General features: G+C 35.4%; 2 protein-coding genes across 3 annotated transcripts in view; one reads left to right on the top strand and one right to left on the bottom strand.

The window, feature by feature from the left end:
- LOC109057293 (period circadian protein homolog 2-like) overlaps positions 1 to 26,783 on the bottom strand; it is a 368,217-nt gene that overhangs the window by 203,666 nt on the left and 137,768 nt on the right. The gene's annotated exons all lie outside the window — the stretch shown is intronic.
- LOC109104459 (GREB1-like protein) overlaps positions 1 to 26,783 on the top strand; it is a 36,580-nt gene that overhangs the window by 2,548 nt on the left and 7,249 nt on the right. The window contains 26 exon segments of the mRNA XM_042718961.1: positions 217 to 295; positions 1,330 to 1,489; positions 3,290 to 3,466; positions 3,701 to 3,877; positions 4,508 to 4,684; positions 5,909 to 6,031; positions 6,621 to 6,737; positions 8,420 to 8,560; positions 10,147 to 10,272; positions 10,732 to 10,872; positions 12,252 to 12,437; positions 12,638 to 12,940; positions 14,454 to 14,582; positions 15,675 to 15,809; positions 15,894 to 16,091; positions 17,326 to 17,506; positions 17,597 to 17,786; positions 18,952 to 19,088; positions 19,997 to 20,336; positions 20,418 to 20,533; positions 21,637 to 21,887; positions 22,041 to 22,570; positions 23,654 to 23,756; positions 23,816 to 23,971; positions 24,273 to 24,418; positions 24,558 to 24,719. Of these exon segments, the coding sequence (XP_042574895.1) occupies positions 1,333 to 1,489; positions 3,290 to 3,466; positions 3,701 to 3,877; positions 4,508 to 4,684; positions 5,909 to 6,031; positions 6,621 to 6,737; positions 8,420 to 8,560; positions 10,147 to 10,272; positions 10,732 to 10,872; positions 12,252 to 12,437; positions 12,638 to 12,940; positions 14,454 to 14,582; positions 15,675 to 15,809; positions 15,894 to 16,091; positions 17,326 to 17,506; positions 17,597 to 17,786; positions 18,952 to 19,088; positions 19,997 to 20,336; positions 20,418 to 20,533; positions 21,637 to 21,887; positions 22,041 to 22,570; positions 23,654 to 23,756; positions 23,816 to 23,971; positions 24,273 to 24,418; positions 24,558 to 24,719 (4,599 nt within the window). The 5' untranslated portion in view covers positions 217 to 295; positions 1,330 to 1,332.

Below are 26,783 nucleotides of genomic sequence, written 5' to 3' on the forward strand. Positions count from 1 at the left end.
TTATTCCACAATGAATTGTCCATTCAGTGCTTTTAAATTAAAATAAGCCCATTTCCAATCTCTAATTCTGCAACAGTTGGATTTAATTGCACAGTTCAAAGACTCAGAGATGATTCCCAATTTATTGCACCAACAAGCTATGTACCATATGATATTTTACATGGTATTTACATGGTATTTACATTTACATGGTATTTATACGTTTGCCTTTTGCAGGAATACTGCGGTTCAACTTTGATATATCATGGAGAAGAGGTGATCCTGTCCTTCTGCAGCTAAAGAAATATTGTCAAAGGTATAGTGGTACAATGGCGAATATTTAGCAAATGTAAAGTTTTGTGTATTGTTGCAGCCGTATTATTGCATAGAAGTAGTTAATTGTCAAATATGAGATCTGTCTTTGAGGGTTTTTTTCAATTAACTTAATGTGGCATATTCATTTGTCATAATTTGCTGTCTTTATTCACATCTAGTTTATTAGAAACCAAATACTGAGCTTTTGTAGTTTCACAAGGCAAACAAAAAGGTAAAAAGAGGAAAGGAAATGCAATCAGAAGTGCAAATGAAAGCGTCAATGAAGAGCAGATGGCCTAACAGATGAGATGATTATACTTGACATGTAGCTCAGCGGTATGTGTATTCTTCATATCAGTATTTATTACACGACTCTCTGGAGTACCTGATTTTTATTGATCAGTTGTGCCTTTCGGCAGTCAATTATTTCTGGGAATTGGCTTCGTTGTTATTGCTAAATTTACCCCTTAAAAGGCCCCTCATATTAATGTCAAGGTTTATTTTGCAGTAATGACCAACTGACTGTACATTATCTCTTACTAGTCAAGGACTGCTAAACAAAAACAGCTCAAGGAGTTTACATAAAAGTCATTAAAATGGTTGTTTTGGTGGCTCAAATGACATTTTTTGGAATATAGTTGATCAGGTCTCTCTTCTCACTTTTCTTTCGTCCTACTGTTTTGAATCAGGCATTGTAACTTTCTTTATACAGTATAGCTGTTCTCGTGCTCTGAAACATATGCCTGGACTGTTTGTGCTAGTAATACAGCAGAAACCGTTTCAAGGGCTATTCTACAAAAGACTAAGAATAGCCTCGTTCAGGGTGGAATTAAAATCTCATTCATGCAGTCCATCAGAACACTACATTAATGCCTCCTTCCCTCTCAGTTTCAAAATAGATGAACCCTTGAAACTTGACAAAAGATCTACTTTGTGAGTTCAAAACTGAACTAATCATGATGTGTGTATGATGTGTATTTATGCAGGGTATATTTAAACAAAATGAATGTGTGAAAATTGTACGTTTTGTTTCAGATCATGGGGAATTCATACGCGGGACAGCTGAAATCTGCCCGCTTTGAGGAAGCTCTTCACAACTCCATAGAGGCCTCATTAAGATCGAGCGGCGGCGACCCACAGCCAGTATTCACACAGCTGTATCTCGAGCCTGATCAGTATCCTAGCAACCTGCAAGGTAATCCTTTGCTTTCAAAGGAATTGATTTTGATTTGTCCTTAATAATAAATTACATTTTAAGGAATAACATATGGAAGTGATTTTCTAAAACTTGGTCAAAGAAACTCTATTGAATCCATCAAAACGCTTCATATATGGCTCAGTCTATCTATAATTTAGGGTATTGATGATAATTGTTTTTTCCAACAGTTTTCTTCAGACAAAATCATATTTTATCCAGTATAAAGACAATACATACTATAATCTCACACACATATTTTGTTCACCATTTTTTTCCAGTTTGCTTGGAATTGCCTTTATGTCCCTTAATTAGTTTTTGCAATGTCCGCTTTTGGAATTGAGTTCAAAATAATGAATAAAACAATTCAAAAGTCAAAAACGTATTTCTACAATAGAAATACCATTAGAAAAATAGATTGTTTAAATTAAATTTTCTTTTATTGATTAACCAGCCGTCTTTGATTGCTTACTAATTGTATAAGAACACTTGTTTGAACAATTGATGCGTATCCTGAAGAAGGCTTTGAAGCAGAAATGCGCAGATCTACCTTTTTAACTATTTTGAGGCCAGTCAATTAATTTTTTTTTTTTTTTTTTTACTACGAGTGCCTTGGAGTAAATCATCTTTCAAGAAAATATTTAATTTTTCTCATGTCCACAAAAATTATCAGCTATGTTACTAACCAAACTCTGGAGCCCCACACACATGGCATGCAGGAAAAAAATAGTAGGCAAAATCATGTGCACGATTTACTATTTCGTTCCCTCGATTTATAAATTGTGCACACGATTTGCTAATTCATTCCTTCGATTTGCTAAATTGTGCACACAATTTAAAAATCGAGGGAACAAAATAGTAATTGTGTGCAGGTTTTAGTACATCGAGGGAGCGAATTAGTAAATCACGTGCACAATTTATGAATTTCTTCTTGCATGTCATGTGCGGGGCTCCGTACCAGACACCCCTGAAAACTAAAAAATGTTTTAGCACAAAACCTTGTAATTTTGTTATTTGGTTGTTGGTTTTGATGTTTTTATGGTATTATTTTTTGTTTTTTTTTTATCTAATGTGATATATTTGTATGGAGTATGTTAATTGCCCATCAACATTGTTGGGTACATTGTTATGGTTTGAAATATTTTTATGATTTTATTTTTAATACATATTACAATTTGAGGTGAACATTTTCAGGAAAATAACATTTGGTTTGCCAGATCAGGCTTGCTTTTGAAATTATGAGTCAAAATAATTAAACTATAAACAGTTTGTCCGTTACGGAGCCCTGCATTTTAGTACATTCGTTCCCTCGATGTACTAAAATGTACACACGATTACTATTTCGTTCCCTCGATTTGCTAAATTGTGCACAAGATTTATAAATTGAGAGAACGAATTAGTAAATTGTGCGCAAGATTTATAAATTGAGAGAACGAATTAGTAAATTGTGCGCACATTTTAGTACATCGAGGGAAGGAATTAGTAAATTATGCGCACAATTTATTTATTTTTTTCTTGCATGTCATGTGCGAGGCTCCGTAGTCCGTAACAGCTGACAAACTCACCAGCGAGAAAAAAGACATTTTCTTTGTAATATCAAAATGGTCTTTAATAATAAAGCTTGTCAACTAGCAGAAAAAATATATCAACTGAAAGCAATAGTTGTTTATTGGGGAAGCATATTGTTTTTACACTTTTTTTTCTTGATGTGAAATGTACCCTAACTTATATTTGACCCATATGCATGTCTAAGTGTGCATGTATAGCAATAGCACACCTGTCTCTGGTTCTGCCCTCCAGATATTAAGCCCAAAATCGACCTGAGCATGAGACCCGACCTGTCCAGCCATGTGCTGGTGAATTGCAAGTCGTCCAATTCCATTGATGATATGGATGACGAGGACGATTCAGACACCAGCAGCCCTCCGCTGCCGTACCTTCAGGGACCCCCTCCTGATGGCTGCTGCACTGTTGATGGTAGGGAAATTAATAGATGGTTTACAGCATATATTCCAGCTTCTGAAGTCATATGAAAGCATGGTGTTACAATAAGAGCAATTTTTAAGTGCCACGTCAGTGTCGAAGTGAAACGTATGGTAATGACATTGCAAAACTATTGAAAAATAGTGTAAACAGTGACTCATCGTGCGTTTAGTTACATAAGCACAGTCGCTTTTTATTATATCGCTGACCTGAGTCATCTGTGCCCAGGGTTCTGTCAAGCGGGAAAGGATCTGCGCCTGGTTTCCATGGCAACAGAGTCTATCGAGGTTCCCACGGGGTTTGAGCTGGTTGGTGCCAAATCGCCCAGCATCCCGGAGCACATCCTCGTCTGTGCGGTGGACAAGCGCTTCCTGCCAGATGAGAATGGGAAAAATGCACTTTTAGGTTGGTGTTCCAATACAATTCCAGGATTTACAAGTCCAGTTACTAATTATTAGGGATGCACCGGCACCACTTTTTCTAGGATGAGGACGATATCGATACTTTTATTTTTGGTACTTTCCGTTACCGATACATGTATTTTCATTGCATATGGATTTTTTTTTAATTCTGGGTACAGAAACCAAAAGAATATGTTGTATATACACTTTTTCTGTGAATTTTTATTTAAAGTAACAAAATCTGCCATTCAGAAGCAATACTGAATATATTTTATTGCCTGATTAGGATGCATTGGGATGCACTGATACCGATACTGGCCCTATACTGCTCTCCTGTATTCACACTACTCCACATAAAAATGCTTTGATGCCAAACTAAGCCAACTAACGTTATACATATTCTTTTGGTTTCTGTACCCAATATTTAAAAAAAATTACAAATGCATTGAAAATACAGGTATCGGTACTTGGTATCGGGAAGTACCAAAAATAAAAGTATTGGTATCAGCCTAGTTCTGGGAAAAGCGGTATCGGTGCAACCCTGGTGCAAATCTTGGTCAGATGCCTTTCTTTGTGGAGTCTTTCTGAAAAGTCTTTCGCAGCACTTAGTGATGCATGTTTGTGTGTTTGTGAGGGTTTTCGGGGAACTGTGTGGGCTGTGGTGAGAAAGGGTTCCGCTACTTCACTGAGTTCTCCAACCACATCAACTTGAAGTTATCCACTCAGCCGAAGAAGCAGAAGCACTTAAAGTACTACCTGGTGAAAAACTCTCAGGGTGCTTTGTGCAAGGGAACACTCATCTGCTGGAAAGGTACCACACTTACATGCAAAAGGTCGCATGGCATAGACAGTGGACTGTCTTAAAGTTTTGATGCTGTTCATCATTTAAATTAACTATTTAGCAAATGGATTAAGATGTTGTATTTCAAGATGTTTTTCAAATGTAATTACCCTTTTGTTATATTTAACTAGATAAATTTAAAAAAAAATTTGTTAAATGTTTTGCTATATTTTATACTGAAGTTAATTTATTCAAATTGTATTTATTATAAGTTAAAATTTATCTGATTAAATAAAATATCTATTTAATTGATAATTCAGTACAATTTTTTTATAAATTTAAATTAATGTTTTTTTTTGATGATTAAGTAAAATTTTTTTATAAATTATAATTAAGTTTAATTATCATTGTTTTATTTAACAAAATAAAATTGTTAAGTACTTTTGGTACATTTCTAAGCATTAAATAAGGCAAAATATTAAACTTAACAAATTAAATGAGTCTGTTGTATTTCAATTAAAATATATTTGCAATAGTATATTTTTTTATAAATAAATAAATTGATAATTAATGATTTCTTCCATGAAAGATAAATTGTTTACCCAGAATATAAAAAAAACACTTTTTTTTGTTAAGTATTTTGTTACATTTCTAAACATTAAATAAGGTAGAATATTAAATGTCTGTTTAATTGCAATAAAAATTTATTTGCAATTGTATTTTATTTTCAAATTAATACATGGATAATTGATGATTTCTTTCATAAAGGTTAAGATAAAGTATTCATAGTGAATATATTGTAGAATTATTTTAAGATAATTTCCAAATTTAATTATCATAGTTTTTTTTTAACAAAAACACATTTGTGTTATATATTTTGCTATATTTCTAAACATTAAATACAGTAACAAATAAAAAGCTAAAAATTAAATCAATTTAAATGTCTGTTTAATTGCAAATAAAATATACTTTCATTTGTGTTCTGTTTTTAAATTTACAAACTGATAATAGATATAAATTATTGAAAAGCTTGAGTTCTGTTTTGTTTGGGATTGTGGGTATTTGTATTTTAATTATTTTTATTCTTGTTCTGTACCTGTGAGTATGAGTAAATAAAGTGATGTGGTTATGATATATTCTGCATCCTTCCCATCCATGTATTATACATAACATTGTTACTGAATCTGTTTGATTTGAAAGAGACAGATGGTTCACTTGACATTACCTTTGCATTTTTTTTTTTTTTTTTTTCAGATTGTAAGACAAGGCCATTCTCGGGCAGTGCTTCTTCATCCAAGCCTAGTTCCTCATCCTCACTAAGCAGCAAAGAAAATGGAGACACAAATGGCCACAGTCCATCTCCCTTCCCCCTCTCAGGTGAGTGCATGGGTGGACCATCAAATATTAAAAGCCTTGTCACACAATATTCTATTTTTCACCATCCAGAGTTGTTTCTCATGTGAAAGCATGTCATTTAAACCTCACAAGTGAAGCTCTGGAGCACATAAGAGGAGCGGGGTAAGAGAACACATGCTGCATCTGTCCAGTGGAGGATGACCATCTTCTGCTGGTCATGTTCTGTCCTGGGGGAGGGTCCATACTTTTAAAGGGAGCGAGTTATGAGGTTAAAGAGGGGTGGGGGGCTACTCAGCATTTGGTGACATCTGGCTAGAGGCCACACAGTGTTTACCCAACAGTGTTTGGTGAAAGAAAGCAACTCATTGTCTCTTTCTTCCTCACAACACCATTCAGAGAGCCGGGCAGCTGGCAGCAGAGAGCGTCCATTAGTGGCGATAGCAGTCTTTTACAAAGCACAAAATAGGTTTAGGAGAAGGGCTCATTATTGCAAAACAAATGTCACACATTTTGTGTTTTTCGACTGGTTTAAATGCCATATCTTCTTCATTTCCCATAAAAAGTAAAAAAGTAAAACTGCACTGATAAGAAGTCATTGTTTGATCTACAGACTCGCCTCCTGCCCGCATGCAATCTGGCTCATCCTCAGGGATTTTTGGACCCCCGGAGCTGGGCTTCCTCAAACCGTTGAACACACCGACCCACGGGACCAAGACTTTACCGATCGGTACAGGATATTTGTCTCGTTTTGAATCTCAAGTAGCATTGGTTGCTCATAATACCAAGCTAAAAAGCCATATAGAATTCACATTGAAACGTTCAGTGCAAGCAGTTGTTAAAATGATTTTAAACAATTCAGAGTGCTTGTTAATAAGTGGTCCTTGCTTTCACATTGAAACGTTCAGTGCAAGCAGTTGTTAATACTATTTCTCATGTTTTGGATTAGAAATTTAAATAAACCACACTGTAAATTCAGCCTTAACATTAAACAGCCAACCAGTTATTATATTTAAAGACCATTTTTAATTATCTTTATATTTATTTATTGTTATATTTTGTTTTTGATAATGTTTTTTGCTATTTTTTTTTATATTTTGTTTATATTTATTATTTTTGTTTTTATTTTAATGTTAAAAGTTTAGTTTTTTTTATTTATTTTTATTTTTTTGACAGTTTTGTTTTTTTTTTATTTTTGTTTGAATTTTAAAGTTAATGTTTTTTTCAGATTTATTTGTTAATAAATTGTTTAAATTCAATATAAAATGCAAATTATATTTGTAAATAATTTCCAAATTTAATTATCATTGTTTCATTAAACAAAAACACATTAAACACAAATGAATTTTTTATTTGCAATATAAAATGCAAATTATATTTGTAAATACATTAATTAATAATTTCTTCTGTCAAAGTTATATTGCATGCATCTTTGAATATTATTTTCAAATTTAATTATCATTGTTTAAAAAAACATTTTTGTTAAATATTTTTGCTACTTTTTCATTACAATTTAGAATGTATAATTAATTTGTATTTTGCTTTTTTAAATAATTGTATTTTTTGTATAATAAAAATTATGGTCAACTTTGTGTTTCAGATGTTGTTTGCTGCTTCATTGATTGTTTTTCTCCACAGAAGGATAAAATGAACCCCTTCTCTGAAGGTCATTTGTATTGGCTGCTTACACAACCCCTTTTGCAAACACACACACATTAACTCGCTCCAAATCATCAATATAAGACCAGAAATTCTCTATTAAGGGTTTAATGTCAGCCCACGCTTCAAGTTCCCTGCAATTGATGTTTAACATATGCAGTATGTGCTCTAATTATGTGTGTCAGGAATATTAGATGTAAAAGTGACCCAGCAGTTCATTATCAATATGCCATCAGTTAAAGGAAATCAATAAACTGAGCTACACAGGACCCATTCTCCTTCAGAAATGAGCGAGAAGCTTTCCACCCTTTTAATTTGTGTGTAGGTTGGGGTGTTTGCATAGTTTGTCACTAGAAGAGTGGACATTAGCCATTAATGTGTCAAACATGACACCCCTCTGGGCACTTGGGAAATTCTTAAATAAATTTTAGCCTGAAAAGGTGGTTTACAAATTATGCATATAAATATATTTAGAAAAAATCTGCATATTTAAGTGATTTCTACAGGATCGTGTGATACTGAAGACCGGAGTAATGATGCAAAAAAATTAGCTTTGCATCACAAGAATAAATTGCATTTTAAAATATATTCAAATAGAAAACAGTTGTCTTCAATTGTAAATATATATATTTCACAGTATTATTGTATTTTTGTGATTAAAAAAATACAGCTTTGATGACCTTGAGACCCCATGTATATAAATGGTTCTCCATACTGTTTTATTGACTTCCAAACTTATTTTTTGTTGTTCAGTTCCCACTGCCCTGCGAGTAAACAGTCTAACTAATGGTCTGAGTATAGACGGACGGTCCAGTCTACTGAGCCCGCCTCATACAAACCCACTGGCCACACCTACTCATGGCTATAGGGCCACAGAACCAGGAGACAGTCCAGGTAAGCATGAAACCAGCCAATCACAATGCTGCCTGATAGAATGAAAGCTTATAGTTTGAATATAAAAACTGATGTCTATTGTTGCAATCAAAATAGAGCAAATCCCCTTTTGAAAGTAACTGGTGCTTCAAATAACGTTTGTGTCGATTGCATTATTTCACCACAAGGTGGCGACAGGTGACTGTTAAAAATGTAGGCCTATTTGTCATTGAGTCATTCATTCAAGAGATTCATTCAAAAACGCTGATTCTTCCAGTAATGAAACAAGTGAAATATTTATGAGTGAGTCACTGAATCATTCATTCAAAGCACTTTTTTATAATACTGTATGTGACCCTGGACCACAATATCAGTCATAAGAGCACAGTTGTAGCAATAGCAAAATCTGCTAAAAATCATTAGAATATTATGTAAATAAATGATCATGTTCCATGAAGATATTTTGTAAATTTCTTACCATAAATAAATCAAAACTTAATTTTTGATGAGTAATATGCATTGCTAAGAACTTCATTTGGACAACCTTAAAGGCGATTTTCTCAATATTTAGATTTTTTTTGCACCATCAGATTCCAGATTTTCAAATAGTTTTATCTCGGCCAAATAATGTCCTTTCCTAACAAACCATACATCAATAGGAAGCTTATTTATTCAGCTTTCAGATGATGTACACATCTCAGTTTCAAAAAATTTAACATGAATGCCACGCCCATGGACTGTTTTGTGTTTGTTTTCCTCCCCCACGTGCTCCGTGTTTCTCCTTGACCTGCAACGTTTTGTCGGGGCTGAACGCAGCCCAGGTTTTCCCTCATGTCTGATTGTGAGATTTTTTTTAGGTGTGTATTGTTTGTTTTTTCGTTTGTTTTGGTTTATGTATAGTCTTACACATGTCCTGTGTCCCTCGTTTGGTTCCGTATGTGTGTGTGTGTGTGTGTGTGTGGTTTGTGTGTGTGTGTGTGTGTGCGTGTGTTGTGTGTGTGTGTGTGTGGGTGTGTGTGTGTGTGTGTGTGTGGTGTGGTGTGTGTGTGTGTGTGTGTGGGTGTTGTGTGTGTGTGGGTGTGTGTGTGTGTGTGTGTGTGTGTGTGTGGTGTGTGTGTGTGTGTTGTGTGTGTGTGTGGTGTGTGTGTGTGTGTGTGTGTGTGTGTGTGTGTGTGTGGGTGTGTGTGTGTGTGTGTGGTTTTTTTCTTAGTGTGTTTTCCTGAGTCCTGCGTCCAGTCTAGTCTTACACATGTCCTGTGTCTGTGGTTTCTTTGACTGGTTTTGTGGCCCAGGGTCACATTTTAATATAAAAAAATTGGTGTAGCCTATTAAATACACATATATTAAAATGTTTAATAGTTTTAAAAATAATTTATTCAAATTAATTAAACACTTTTAAAATATACTGCAGCTTACTTTACAATCGTGATCTTTATATGAGACAAAAAAATCTTGATTCTAAATTTATCCAGAATCGTGCAACTCTGCTGCCTGATCATGCATATCATTAGTGGTCAAACTCATGAGATGTTTTGAGAAGGCATCATGAAATACACTGTGCATCTTGATGATAACAAGCATGTTCCATCCTGCTCTCGTTCTTGCAGCATCCTCTGCTATGTCATCCGGTCCACCTAAAAAGCGTCACCGCGGCTGGCACCCCACGTCTCTCGTCCCCGTCCCGGCCACGGCCGTCCCTGTGCCAGCCATCCGCCCGCTGACGTGCAGCCCTGGTGGGTCTGACTTCATCATCCTCAGTCTGATGTTTGTAAATGCTGCTGTCGGTCAGTTCATCCAGGCTGTTTATGCATGGCCCTGAGTGGAAAACAGCCATGAATTTGATTACCTTGTTTTTGTTTTTAACAAGTACATTTACAAGTACGTGACATTTTCCATCCACAAGGATGATTTATTCATTGTTTTCATAGAAACAGGGGTAAAGGGTCATGCTAAAGTAGGTCCTGAACTGTTTAGCAGCAGACTGTAGGGTTTATGCTTTGGAGATCCATGCACTGTGATCCTGTAGCTTAGTTACCTTGTCCTCAACATTGATTGGAGTGTCATGTTAACAAAGCATGGGACTGAAGAGATCCATCCAACGTATTATCAGGTTTCCACAATGGCTTGACAGCACATTCTTTGTGTTCCAATACAAAAAGTGCATACATGTAATGTTTTGCTCTTCGTTCCAGGTTCTTTATTGTGCCTGACCAATCAACAGCCTCCATCAGTGTCAGGGGTCATACAACCCCAACCAATCACAGCAGGAGAAACTGTCATCATCCCTGACAACCTTCTGAACTCCTCTGGGGTCCGACCAGTCCTTCTCATTGGTCAGTCTTCATAACAGGCTTATGTATTTAAAGCTCATATAGTTATGTTGGCTTTCATTCTATTTTTCCCATACTGTGGATGTGAATGGGGACCAGCAACAGGTTTGGAGTAAATGATTGGATGAACTATCCCTTTAATTTAATGAAAGAGTCATTGCAAAAAATTTTAGGGGTTAATGAAAGAGTCATTGCAAAAAATTTTAGGGGCCAATATGTATATATACATTTCTTTTTTTATATATTGTTATTTTTTTTTTTTTTGATTTTTTTTTTTTTCAATTTGGTAGGCATGATCCTATAAAGACAAGTTAACAGGCTAGCGAAATACTAACGTTTAGATTAAAAATTAGAAAGGAATGTAATGTTAGTTTGATTGGATTTATTGTATTTGTAATAATATTTAACTTACATCTAAGAATTTAAACAGCAAAGAGTGATAATAATTTTATTTTAGAATTTAAAGAGATGTGAGTTTTATTAGATAACTGCCTCAGCAACATTTTTGTAAATTTATAAAAATGTAATTAAATTTAAAACAATATTAAAGAAATATATTATTTTTTATATGTTTTATATTTTTAACAATATATTAATACATACAGTATATTAATACATATTTTTAACAAAACAGCTTTTAAAGTACTTAATCTACATATTAAATAGATTATTACATCGATAGATAGATAGATAGATTGATTTGATTGATTGATTGATTGATATAGATATATTTGTGACCATGGACCATAAAACCAGTCATTTAGGGTCATTTTGTTGAAATTTATTTTTATTGATATTTTGAAAGCTTAATAAATAAGCTTCCCATTGATGTATGGTTTGTTAGGACGTGACAATATTTGTCCGAGATACAACTATTTGAAAATCTGAAATCTGAGGATGCAAAAAAAAATCAAAACATTTAGAAAATCACCTTTAAAGTTGTCCAAATGAAGTTCTTAGCAATGCATATTACTAATTAAAAATTAAGTTTTGATATATTTACAGTAGGAAATTTACCAAATATCTTCTTTGAACATGATCTTTACTTAATATCCTAATGATTTTTAGCATTAAAAAAAAAATCAATAATTTTGACTCATACAATGTATTTTTGGCTATTGCTTACAAATAGTAATGATTTTTAGCATTAAAAAAAAAATCGATAATTTTGACTCATAAAATGTATTTTTGGCTATTGCTTAGAAAGACAAACATTGAAAAACATTAAGAAAGATAGCCATCTGAATACTTTTGGCTATTGCTTACAAACATACCCGTGGATAGCATAATCTGAAATACTATTTTACATCCAGATCAATTTTACAGAAATTTGTTTGTTTGGATGTGTGTGTGAGCTTGTTTGTTTGAATGTTTCTCTCCAGGTCAAGGCACTTTGCCGTACTTCTTTGGCAATGTGGGTGATCTGGTGGTGAGCCCCCTGCTGGTGAGCTGCTATAAGGGCCGAGAGCTCAATGAGAAGACCCTCACCAGTCTGGGCATGTCAGCAAGCCATTTACTCACCACAGAGACCATGATACTGCTCACACTGCAGTACCTCGCTCGGCTGGGTAAACAGCACTGACAGACAAGACGCTTTAATGCATGTCAAATAAGTTTTAATGCATCAGTAACATTAATTTATGTTGGAAAAGAGTGCACAGCTTGTTAAATGTCTAATTTCAAATGCATCTAGCTCAAGTATTACACAAGAACAATGAGTGTTCTCTTTAAAGTGATGTGACTCTTCCTTTTGCTGTGTTCAATGCAGGTACGGAGCAGATCCCGTTACGGGAAGAGTTCGAGCAGATCATACTGAAGGCCATGCTGTGTGGTCCGACCGGCCCTCCCGTATCCCCCGCCCAGCTGCCCTGGTTAGCTCGGATGGAGGCCAGTGTGTCAGGGGGCTGCGTTCAGGTGCTGGTCAGCCACGGCTCTCTGGGCGAGGGCATCTCTGAGTCGCTGCGCTCGCTCAGTGAGACGCCACCACAGCAGCAGCAGTGTCTGCCCAACTACGTGCTCATCATCTGCACCTCCAAAAGTGGAGCGAATGAGTTCTGCGTGCTAGTGTTGGGTACGTTCTGCTGCTCTCAAAGACTTAAAGGGGTCATCGGATGCCCATTTTCCACAAGTTTATATGATTCTTTAGGGTCTCAATGAAACGTCTATAATATACTTTGGTTAAAAATTTTCAATGGTAGTGTAAAACAAAACCCTTTTTACCCCGTCAAAAACAGCTCTGTTCACAGTGACCAGTTTCAGTGCATGTCCCTTTAAATGCTAATGAGCTCTGCTCACCCCGCCCCTCTCTTCAGTGGGGTGACAAGCCATTCTCATGAGACTTCAGGCATTCATCGTAAAACTTACTAACTAACATTATTAGGAAAGGTCGATTTGCAAAGATTGATAAAAAAAAAAAAAAAAAAAACCTTATACTTATTTCTTATTTATTTTGGGGTGGATCACGAACGATTCGCGCAAGCATAAAGACATTTAGGTGGACCGGAGGATCCATTCTCTTCAAAAACAAACATAATAGGCTTCAGCAGCTCAGATGTCGGGAGTAAATGACGACTGCTAAGTTCATTATTATATCCAACAACAAAACACCGCAATCGCTTAGGAGACATTCTTATCTCTCCCTGCGCCAGCATCAAATGGTGACAGACTGATGACGGCTCATTCAGGGCGGGTCTATGCTAAAACGGCAATGTCAATCAACAATCGTGGGAGGGGCCTGTGCAGAACTATGTCATTCTGCCAAGAATCTCTGTACGTGCCGTAGTAATTATGATGCGACCAACCCGAGTTCGAATCCGCCTTTTTTTTTTTTAAAAATGATTTTGCGGGTTTGTGTCTTTCTTTTGACAAACTTTTTTTCTCCCTTTTTGATTCTTATATCACGAAAAGGTATTTATTTTCAATAAAAATGAAGGAAATAGTTAGGTGTGTGTGAATGCTTTATTGTCCCAGTAAGGTGGCATCCATTTAATCATTTGAATTAAAATTATAATTTACACTTAATACGTTATTATTGCATACTGTTGTATAATGTACTACAATACTGAGGTGCAGATAATTTCCACTATTTGCAATAACTATTTTGAACAGTGTGAATGGAATATGTAGTTATTTGCACTTAGTCTAAATAGCATCAAATATGCTATTTTCATTTAATGTAAATAGCATCTATTGCTGTTTATACTTGATGCAAATAGATGCTGCCAATATTTAATTTTCGTCCATTTTCATGCTATAAATGCCATTTAAGGAGTCTAAAGTCACTCTTATTTTGTTGGCTTTTTAACTCTTTCCCCGCCATTGATGAGTTATCTCGTCATTTAGAAGACAGCGCTTCCCTGCCATTGATGAGTTTTTACGGCTTTATGTGTTTTCACTGTTATACATTCGGGGGCGCTATTACACATCTTCTGAATGAGTACAAAACCTCCTGAACAAAAAACACATGTGAACAGGACGAAAAAAACAGTGATCTCTTATGTAAACAGATGCATATGATAAATAATGTGATCATCAGCAATTTTTTGAACAAGGTGTGTCATTGACTTTTGTATTGTTTTTCTCAGGTAAATATCAGTCTCGAGCCTTGGCGGAGAGCATGCTCACTACCAATGAGTTTCTGAAGGAGATCAGCTACGAGCTCATCACTGGGAAAGTTAGTGTGCTCGCCTCGCACTTCCAGAGCACCTCATTAGGTGAGTCCCATTGCAACAATTTAGTGGAGCCATAGGTTTTCATCTTCTTATCATTGTCCTTTGTTTGGAAATTAATTTAGGAATATAGATGTAAGCAGCAGTTTTGGGGCTAAGCACGAAAATGATACATTGCAGTTGTGGTCATTGCGCCCTCTTTGGTGATTTTAGCACATAGTTCAAAAGCTGAACGTAACTGAGTGTGTAAATTATCTTTTTGACAATTTATGATTCTAGGCCACACTCAGAATTTGTAAGTTTTAAAGTTTTTTTTGTTGTTGTTGTTATTTTTGTGCAATGAAATGACTGTCTCTACTGTGCATTTATTGTTCAAATGTTTGTGGTCGATTCATTTTTTTAAGTGTTTTGAAAAGTCTCTTATGCTCACTAATGCTGCATTTATTTGATCAAAACACAGTAAAAACAGTAATATATTGAAATATTACAATCTAAACTAATCTGTTTCTGAGAGAAACAACCCTAAGGAATCAAGGAAAAAAGTGTTTCTCGGCCACAACGTTTAAAATGTATAAGCCGAAATGCTTTTTTTGTGCATTGGCATTGACTTTATCAGTTGTACATTTACTGTTCAAACATTGGTGGTTGATTATTATTATTATTATTTTTAAATGTTTTGAAAGAAGTTTCTCATGCTCACCAAGGCTGCATTTTTTGATCAAATATACAGTAAAAAGGTAACATTATGAAACGTTATTACAATCTAAACTAATTTTTCTATGTTCATATATTTTAAAATATAATTTATTACTCTTATGGCAAAACCAAATGTTCTGCAGCCATTACTTTTAGTGCTTTAGTGCTCAGGAAACATTTATTATTATCTGTGTTGGAAACAGTTTAATGTGTTTGTGGAAACAGTTATACATTGATGAATAGAAAGATCAGTTGAACAGAATGAATTTGAAATAAACATTTTTGTAACAATGTATTTACGTTACTGTTACTTTTTATCAATGTAATGTGACCTTGCTTTATAAAAGTGTTACTTTCTTTCAAAGAAACTTTTCAGATTTTTTAATTATAGCATGTGCATGTGTCTCCTTTATTAATTTCAAAATGATTGTGGTGCTACAGGCGACAACATGGACAAACAGCTGGTTCGGTACCATCGTAAGCGCAAAGGCCGTGTGGTTCAGCCGTTTCAGGGACATCTGACCGAATACATCCACTCCCAAGAGGCCGCAGCCATGCTACCAGAATCAGGGCCAGGTGAGCCTTTGCTGTCTCCAGACGCCATTATAAAACTTAATATCTGGCACTTGAAAATGCTGATTGACTTTCAATGTGTTGCAGATCTGCTGAGTGATGGCTTTCAGATACACCCTCCGCAGCTGAGCGTTGCACGCAGCCTTTTGTCGCAGGTGTGCGCTATCGCCGACTCAGGGAGCCAGAGCTTAGATCTGGGCCGCTTTTGTAAAGTGGACTTTCTGATATTGGTGCCGCCGTCACACGTCCTGGTTCACCAAACCGTCCAGCGAATACAACAATCAGGTACATCACAGCAGACGAGACGATACTGCCGAATTTAAGGGATATTCAACTGGTTTTCAATGTCAAGCCCACTGTTTTAAGAAACTTATGACAGTTAAACGGATAGCTCACCAATAGAAATTTGTCATTTACTCACCCTCATGATGTTGTTCCAAACCTGTACGAATTAGTTTCCTCCTTCTTCTTCTTTATTCCGCTTTGAGTCTATGGCAGCCTTTAGAATTGCCTGCGGGAAAGTTAAGAAATTTGGCACACAGACAGAAGACAGTCTCAACATTAACCATAGCAAGTTTGGAGTCTCTAACGCAGCACCAACAGCTCAAATTTACACTCATGTGTATGATACTAACTTTTGAACCGTAAAAAAAAAATTGAACCTTGGCTCATGCCGAGTCAAATGCACAGGATTTTTCACAATTTTGAATTATTCGAAAACAGCACAAACCTCTGGTCAAAATTTAAATAGCTTTTTATTATTTTTGCCTATTTTAATGAAACTGGTCTTGATAGATTCATTGGATCATGCCGAGGAATGTCAACATCAATTTTGCCATATTTGGTTAAACTTTCAGTCGGCCATTTAGAATTTCTTTGAAAACCTATTTTTCGAGCTCATCCTAAACTTTTTTGTCTGATTTTTACCAAAGTCGGCTCAGATCATCTCCAGACCATGCGGGCAAAAAGTTAGCAAAAAGTTTTTGATTGACCAAACCGTTCTCGAATAATGCATCAATGAAATTGTGAGCATATTGTTAGTAACACTTTGGCATATGAGACCCTGGAGCACAAAAGCAGTCTTAAGTCGCTGGGGTATATTTTTAGCAATAGCCAAAAAAAAACATTGTATGGGTCAAAATTTTGGATTTTTCTTTTATGCCAAAAATCATTAAGTTGAGATCATGTTCCATGAAGATATTTTGTAAATTTCCAACTGTATATATCAAAACTTAATTTTTGATTAGTAATATGCATTGCAAAGGATGTCATTTGGACAACTTCAAAGGTGATTTTCTCAATATTTAGATTTTTTTGCACCCTCGGATTCCAGATTTTCAAATAGTTGCATCTCGGCATTTTATTGTATTTTCATATTGGACCAGACATTGTTTGATAGTTATAAACCAGACATCAATGGAAAGCTATTTATTCCAGTTTCGAGAAATTGACCCTTATGACTGGTTTTGTGGTCCAGGGTCACATATATTTTATGTTGTTGTCCTCATGTCTTTGCTAGGCGTCCTGATAGATCTAGGTATAGAGGAGGCCTCATTAGCCCTGCAGAAGTCTGACAAGTATGTGGTGCGTCTGGACGCGGAGGTCCACACAAAAATGGAGGCCTTCATGAGAAAGGTCAAGCAGAACCCTTATACGCTCTTCGTCCTCATTCACGACAACTCGCACGTCGACCTGACCAGGTGAGAAAAACAACGACGAGCGGTTTGTAAAAGTGACTGTCGGAAACGTCAGTGTTTACATGCCTTGTCTTTCTTCTCTCTCTCCATCAGCGCTCTGTCAGGGTCGGTTTGTCACGGGGAGTTGCAGGGATTGGCCGACCGCGTGGTGAACTGTCCGGAGGTTCTGGAAGCAATAAACTTGCTGGTTCTGCAGGTCAGCTGCTTCCCGTTCACCTTGCAGAGCCGTCAGTCACGCATCAGTACCCAGAATGAAGTGCACTGGCCCAACACTGATGACCTGGTGAGTTTCACTGACCCCGAGAAGAACTGTACAGGAATTTATGGAGGACAGATGAGACTTCAGCTAAATGAGATGATTGACAAGCAGTATATGCGTACACTACTGCTTAAAATGTTGAGGTCAATAGTATGTTTTTAAAAGAAATGCATACTTTTATTCAGCAGGGATGCATTAAATTGATCAAAAGTGACAGTATAAGACATTTATAATGTTAACAATATTTCTGTTTCGGATAAATGCGGTTCCTTCGAACTTTCTGTTCATTAATAATCCTGAAAACGTTTTCACAGTTTTCACAAAAATATGAAGCAGAACTGTTTTCGACATTATATAACATAATAATACGCAAATCAGCCGATTAGAATGATTTCTGAAGGATTTCTGGAGTAATGATGCTGAAAATTCAGCTTTGCATCACAGGAATAAATTACATTTTAAAATATATTACAATAGAAACCAGTTTTTCAACATTGTAATAATATTTCAGATATTACTATTTAACCTTTTTTTTCCAGTGGTAGTGTACATAACGAACTGTTATAGCGGCAAACTGTCTACAGGCAACATTTAACCATATGAAATTTAATTGAAGATTATCTTGAAGATTTTCTTTGAGTTTTCTCATGTTCCTGTTATCTAGTTTTATCATAGGTCTCCTATTTTGAGCAAAGCAATCTCCAGAATAGTGTTCACTCAGTATTTTGTTGTTGAAAAAATGACGTTGAAACTTTTATGTTTTAAATATGTGGTTTCAACCTTGATGTTTGATGTTGGATAGTTTACCATTTTGGGTGTTTTTGCAATGGATAGTAGCGATTAATATTTGCTTTTTTTCTCTGTGAATGAAGGCTTTCCAACAGATTCTTTGCTTTGTGGCTCAGTATCCAGGACGTTTGTAACTATTAAAAAATCTTTACTGCAGCAGTTTCAATCCAAACTCACACACTCTGTAAAGCAATCACATTTTTAACACACTGGGGTATGATATTAGTCACACAGATTCCTGTTCATCAGACATAAAAAGAGTCTGGATTATTGTATAAGGACCTAGATGTGTTTAAAAGCATTTGCAGGCAAGAACTAAAAGAAGTAAAAAGAGAACAACACTGTGTTTTGCTCAGAGAAGTAAAATTGATGTGTTTTTCTCTCTGTTTGCATGTCACAGCAGGCTGAGGCCTCTCCTAAGGACCTGGTGTACTTTGGGCTGAAGGACTACAGCAGCTCCCTGCAGTGGGGAGTAGCGAGTCCAATCCTCCGATGTGACGACGCTTTTGAGCGCATGGTCAAAACCCTGCTGGAGAGGTCAGTCCCAGTTTCATGTTCACTCAGAATGTACTTCTAAAATAAAAATACAATTTCTCAGTACCACCTTTCTTTTTATTTTGTTTTTCTTTTCTTGTTCTTTTATTGTTTAAGTACCCATTTAATTATTTCTCTCTCTCTCACTCTCTCTCTCTCTCTCTCTCCCTTTAATTTTATTTATGTATTTTTCTCTCTCTATAAACATTCTCAGCACAATTGTCACACACACACACTTCACATAAATGCATGTACATCCTACTTTGTGTTCTACATGTTTTGTATTGATTTTATCGTCTAAGTATGTTTTGTCTTATGTACCGCTTAATTTAAAAAATACAAGAACAAAATGAGGATTTAAAGCAAATGACCTTCCTTTTTAACTGCTTTTACATTGTAAATGCATAATTATATCTTTAAGTTCATCTCAGACCACTGTTATTTTGCTATAAATGGTATACTATTTTAGTTTTTGTCTGCAGTTTGAATGAGTTTTTTATTGTCATTTTTGTTATTCATATTTTTGTCATATTACTTATAATTTATATATATATATATATATATATATATATATATATATATGTATATGTATATATATATATAGTTATTTTTTATTTCAGGTTTAGTCTTAGTTATTTTATTACATCAAGTAAAACTAAATAAAATCGAGAAGTATTTCAACTAACACTTTAGATTATGGAACACATATTTTTCCCTGAATAAACTGCTTATTTGTAGTAAGTAAAGTAGTTGTTGTTGTAGTTATGTTTAGGTATTGGGTCAAGTTGAGGAAGCTAGAATATGGTCATGCATTAATAAGTGCTTTATAACTACTAATAATTTTCAAACCAGATGCATGTGCTGTCTCTTTCCATTTATATCTCTCTTTGTGTCTTTCTCATTAATTTCAGGCACCCACATTTGCACAGCATGGTGATCCGCAGCTATCTGTTGATACAGCAGTACACAGAGGCCCTGATGGCCCTCACAGCGGCCCCGTCGCTGCGGGATCACGTGACCCCTCAGACCCTCGCCATGGTGGAGGATCTGCTGAGCGTCCCGGGCCGCAGCAGGCACGGGTGCGGACACATGCTGCTGATGCGTGTGCCCTCGCTGCAGCTGGCGCGGCTGGCGCAGGAGCGGCTGGAGGAGGCCAGGGATAAGCTGGGTCTACAGTACCGCTTCGCTGTGCTGCTGGGAAGCCCTGCTGCTGAGATCAGCCTGCCGGTTCACTTCTGTGCACGTCTGCGGGTAAGAACCAGATCCCCTCGTGAATATGGGCTGCTTAAAATCACCAGAATATAGTTGGAATAACCCATCTGTGCATTTCAGGCTTGGAGGGGCTGCAAGGATGAAGAATGGGTCCCACATTCATATGAAGATCTGGAAGGACTTCCGTGCATCGTCATCCTCACAGGAAAAGATCCTCTAGGAGAAACCTTCCCAAGGTACTCCATGTGATGTTGTTCTTTATATATATATATATATATATATATATAGAGAGAGAGAGAGAGAGACATTGTTCTTTATATATAGTCATTAAGAGCCTTTTTTCTCAGAAAATGATATATGGTCAAAATAACAAATGTTTTCATTTGTGGTGATTGAAAATCAGGGTTATTACACCAAATATTGACTTCATAACTCTTAAGTTAAAACATTTGTATTGTTTTGTCTAAAAATGTATAGAAACATGGTGTCTTTTTTGTCAATATTAAACACACACACACATACATTATTAATATATGAAAATTTATCACAGAAATAAATTACATTTTAATTTGCATTCAGATAGAAAACATTTACTTTAAATTGTTATAATATTGCACAATATTACTGCTTTTACTGCATTTTTGATCAAATAAATGCAGCCTTGGTGAGCAGTTTCAACAGTGGAGTCTATATTACATCTATATTTTTTCTTGTAAGGTTATTTGTTTTAGTTTAAATTATTTAATTTTTATTTATTCATTAAATGTGTGTAAAATAAATTAAAACAAATATTTTTTAACTACAAATATTAATATTTTATAATTTTCTGTTAATGTGAAAAAGTATTATTTATTTTTAGATTTAATAATAACAATAATAATAATAATAATAATAATAATATAATGTGTTGCCTTTAATGCCAAACCTCTACTTGAAATCAAACCTGAAGCTAAACATGACATCTTCAGGCTTACACTATATTTCAATATAAGACATATGTTAATTATCTGACATTATATGATGGCCTTGATAAATAAAAATGCTGCACAGTGACTTCCAGTCTTTTGGTTTCCTCTTTATTTTGTTAAAAAAGAGCACCACCTAGTGGTTACTACAGTTGTTACAGCTACATTTCTAAAATCTTCCCCATGTTCATATATTGTTTTTACTGTCCAGTAGCATTATTTCAATAGAGTTCATGTTTGTCTTTTTGAAAGACTATGCACCATCCAAAAAATCAAATAAAATCTTTTATAAAATCTACGAAAATTGACAGTTTTTTTGAGTTTCTGAAGGGACACATGAAGACTGAGTGTGTTTGCGTGTGATTTTTATGCAGGTCACTGAAGTACTGTGACTTGCGGCTGATCGACTCCAGCTACCTGACGCGTACGGCACTGGAACAGGAAGTGGGTTTGGCCTGCTCGTACGTGACACGCAGAGTAATACCTGAGATGAAAACGCCAGTGGGCAGAGAAGAGAGACCGACAGATGATGAGAGGATCTCAGGAGAAACAGCAGACCACGACGAGCTCCAGATGGAGCTGGAGAGACCACCCAGCAATGCCAGCGCTGCCACCAGGACCTCTGGTGAGGAACCAGGCCCGGTTCTACAGGGGTGCTCAAACCAAATCAAAGGCACCCTCAGTTAAAGCTGTATTAATGGCATTTTATTGCAGATTTGGCAAACTAGGTCTGGAGTGGTCACATGATCTAATATCATTCATCTTCATTCTCTTTCAGGCTCCACCACAGAAAACGGCGTCAGTTCTTCAAGTGTACTGGACAAACCGTCCTCGCACAGCGAGCCGTCCAGCAGCAGAAATATAATGGACTCTTGCTCGTCTCCCGTTCGCTTCAAACAGGAGTGTGACTCCCAGGCTCCCTCCTCTTCTGCCACATCCTCGTTCTCCTCTGCCTCCTCGTCCTCCTCCTCTTCCTCCTCTCCAGGAGCTCAGCGGCCGAGCCAGTCCACGCAGGCCCCACGTGAATGCAGCCGAGCGCAGGTCTTCCCCCGGACGGCGGTGCTGTCCCGGGCGGCATACGCCCTGCTGGCCCCTGAGGCCCTGGGTCAGCCCAGCTCGGCGTCTCTGCTGCCTCACGCAGATGTGGCCTGGAGCAGCCCACTCAGACCGCCGGTTCCTCACGCTCTCGGAGGGGCAGAGCAGTCCCTGTACTACCGCCAGTGGACCACAGCTAGGCAGCACCACGCGGATTACGAAGGGCCAGCTGTGCCCCATCCCAGAAGACTACTGCTGAGTGGACCACCACAGGTGAGGAGTAGGGGGGGAAGAGGAGTATTACGAAGGTTTGTTTGTGTGTGCGTAGTTTGTTGTGATGTGTGTGTATCTGCTGTTAATTTGTGAATGTTTCAAGTATAATGTGTTAAAAAATAAGAGTAGTATTTATGAGAAATTATTAAAAAGACAAAAACAATATGAAATATACATTTAAAGTACACAAAATATATAAAAATATTTAAAATGAATTGTTTTTTTATATATATATTTAATATATTAAATTTTTAAGAATGATTTGTAGTTTGTATATTTTTATTTATTGTATTAAATAAAAAAAGTAAAGAATATGTGTAAAATGCATAGTTTACACAATTTACAAAAAATAAATTAAATATATAAAAAATTAAATATACAGAATACAATTCAAATGTAGTTTACACAATTAAAAATTACTTTTTTTAGAAATGTTAAAAAGAAGAATACACAGATAAAATACACAAAATATGCAAAAATATATTTGTAAAACATTAAATATACAAACAAATGTAAAAATACATAGTGTATTGATATATAGCAATGGACAGAAATACAAAAAATAAATATTAAAAGGTATAGTTAAAAGATACAGAATACATAGTTAAAATGCAAAATGCAAAATATTAAAAAAGTTAAGTATTTAGCAAAAATAGTTTTATAATATTTATTGCAAAAATATTTTTAATTAAATATGAAAAATAGTTAAAATACACAAAACACACAGTTAAAATACACAAAGTATACAAATGTATTTTTTATAAAAATAAAAAATTAATGAAAATACAAATATTTGCATTTTATATAATACAATAAAAATATATACATACAATATAAAATATTTTACATACAGTTCAATATTTAAAGTAGTTGAAATGTACAAAAAACAGAATAATCAAAACATACAAAAAGATTTTAGCATTCAAAAGTATTTTAAACATTAAGTATTAAAATATTGATAAGTAGTTAAAATATACAAAAATACACAATGTCTGTTACTGAGCCACATCCATTTACAATTACCTGTGTTTAATGCTATTTTGCCACCAAACATCCAGTCTATTTTATTTTATTTTTTTTAAGGTTGGAAAAACCGGTGCGTATCTGCAGTTTCTGCGAATCCTGTTCCGGATGCTGATTCGCCTGCTGGAGGTGGACGTGTATGATGAAGAAGAGTTGTAGGATGGTTTCACCCGATGCTCCTTCCCTTGACCTTTTTTAATGACTCTCAATTGAAATCTCTAGATGTGCAAGACAAATCAAAGGCTCCCCCTGCCAGTGGGCCGCAATGGCCTGACGTGGAGGACATCCGCAAACTGCCCTTTGACCTCTACCCCCGTGACCCCAAGTTCAGATACGCTAGTCCAGTGTATGCAGACAGGATGCCAAAGACACTGAACGGTAGTAGACTGCTCTTTTAACATTGAGAACTATGGGTTCTGTAGAATCTTTCTTTTTGGACGTTTTTAATTAACAATGTGGTTTGGCTGTTATTTAATTTTGTAGTATTTGTACAGCTGGTATTTAACTTGTTTTGATTTGTTTTTTTACTGTAAAGCACTTTGTGACTCCTCTGTGAAAGGTGCTATATAAATACATTTTACTTACTTACTTACTTTTATTATGGTGTGCCTCGCTTCAGAGTAACCTGAAAATAGCAGGTATGCTTATGTGCTGTTTTGCATCCTCGCATGAAACACAGGGTTTAAAACAGAAAGACTAGAAGCAGAAGAGGAGCTGCCGAAGAGAAACACAGTGTCTGTCAGACTCAGCCTGTTTGCGGCCCACAATGCATTTCACCGCTGTGAGCAGTGCCACCATTACAGCGAGCCTGCTCCTGCCGCTCAGGTGAGGACATATGTGATGCATTAACACTTAGTGACATATTTTAAAATGACATCATTTCAAAACACCTCAAACATATGTAATAGCAAGTCTAGACAGGTATATGACTGCTGTAAGATGTTCTGTGTGTGTGTGATTCTAGCTGTCTGACTGCACCTTCCATGCCTTCACATTCTGCTCATCCATGCTGGGAGAGGAAGTCCAGCTGCACTTTATTATTCCTAAAGCCAAAGAGCCTCATTTTGTGTTCAGCCAGCAGGGCAGTCATTTAGAGAGCATGCGGCTCCCGCTGATCTCAGACAAGGTGAGTGACACACTTATTAATAACAAGCACTAAATGATTTACTAAACTGTGTTTGGAAATTGGTTAGTCGCTTTAACCAAAAATGTATAATCTGTCCTTATTTACTCACCCTCATGTTCTGTATGCTGTTTTTCCTGTGCAACATAAATAGACAAATGTTGACTTTGTCTGTGGTCCAAAAAAAAATAAATTAAAAAATAAAAAACTGTAAAAGTAGCATGACTTCCAACAGTTAAAAAAGATAAAGGAATATCCTGATGTCGGGAGCACCTGGATACCTGAGCAATGCAAAAAGTCCTGTTGGTTGCTGTGTTTTTTACATTATGTTTTCTGGTCTTATTGCAAGTTGTCTTAAAAATACACATTTAAAATACACAAAATATACTTGTTTTAATTTGTATTTGATGTATTGTTTTAATATGGAAATGATGTACAAAAATATTCAGAATGAATTGATATATATAATATATATATATTATATATTAAAAATAAATAAGATTAAAGTGAAAAGTGAAAAAATAAAAAAAAAGTTAAAAAACGTGAAAAAAAATATAAATATACTGAAATTTCTATATATATATTTATAAGATTAAAGTGACAGTGAAAAAGTGAAAAGAAAATGCAATTTTAAATATAACATGTATAAAATAAAACAAAAAAGTACAGAATGTGTAAAATTATTTGTTTTACAATTTTTATGCTTAAAATATTTTAAAAAGTTCCTTTTTTGAAATGTTAAAAAGAATACACAGATAAAATACACAAAATATGCAAAAATATATTTGTAAAACATTAAATATACAAACAAATGTAAAAAAAAACAGTATATTGATACACAGCAATGGACAAAAATACAAAAAAATAAATATTAAAAGGAATACTTAAAAGATACAGAATACATAGCTTTTAAAATACACAAAATATAGAAAATATTTAAAGGTTAAGTATTTTTTTTTTAAAAAACATAGTTTAAAAAACAGTAAAATACACAAAATGTGCAAAAATATTTTTAAAAATTAAATATGAAAAACAGTTCAAATACACAAAATATACAAATGGATTTTGTATAAAAATTACAAATTAAATGAAAAATTAAAATATTTGCATTCTATATAATACAATACAAATATATACATACAATATAAAATATTTTACATACAGTTCAATATTAAAAGTAGTTGAAAATGTACAAAAAACTAAATAATCAAAACATACAAAAAGATTTTAGCATTCACAAAGTATTTAAACATTAAGTATTCAAAATATTAGTAGTAGTTAAAATATACAAAAATACACAATGGTCTGTTACTGAGCCACATCCATTTACAATGAACCTGTGTGTTTTGCTGCGATCTCGTCTGGCCTCGTTTAATGCTATTTTGCCACCAAACATCCAGTCTCTTTTTTTTTTTTTTTTTTTAGGTTGGCGTATCTGCAGTTCCTCTGCGAATCCTGTTCCGAATGCTGATTCGCCTGCTGGAGGTGGACGTGTATGATGAAGAAGAGCTGGAGGAGGGTGAGAAAGTGTTCTTACATCAATTCACCCGATGCTCCTTCCTTTGACCTTTTTTAATGATTCTCAACTGAAATCTCTAGATGTGCAAGACAAATCAAAGGCTCTCCCTGCCAGTGGGCCGCAATGGCCTGACGTGGAGGACATCCGCAAACCTGCCCTTTGACCTTTTACCCCGTGACCCCAAACGTTCCAGATACGCACTCGCAGTGTATTGTGTGAGGATGCCAAAGACATTGAACGGTAGTAGACTGCTCTTTTAACATTGAGAACTATGGGTTCTGTAGAATCTTTCTTTTTGGACGTTTTTAATTAACAAAATGGTTTGGCTATTATTTAATTTTGTAGTGTTTGTATAGCTGGTATTTAACTTGTTTTGATTTGTTTTTTTACTGTAAAGCACTTTGTGACTCCTCTGTGAAAGGTGCTATATAAATACATTTTACTTACTTCTTACTTTTTATTATGGTGTGCCTCGCTTTCAGAGTAACCTGAAATAGCAGGTATGCTTATGTGCTGTTTTGCATCCTCGCATGAAACACAGGGTTAAT

This window comes from Cyprinus carpio, chromosome B2 (assembly GCF_018340385.1).
Source record: "Cyprinus carpio isolate SPL01 chromosome B2, ASM1834038v1, whole genome shotgun sequence".
Classification (NCBI taxonomy): domain Eukaryota; kingdom Metazoa; phylum Chordata; class Actinopteri; order Cypriniformes; family Cyprinidae; genus Cyprinus; species Cyprinus carpio.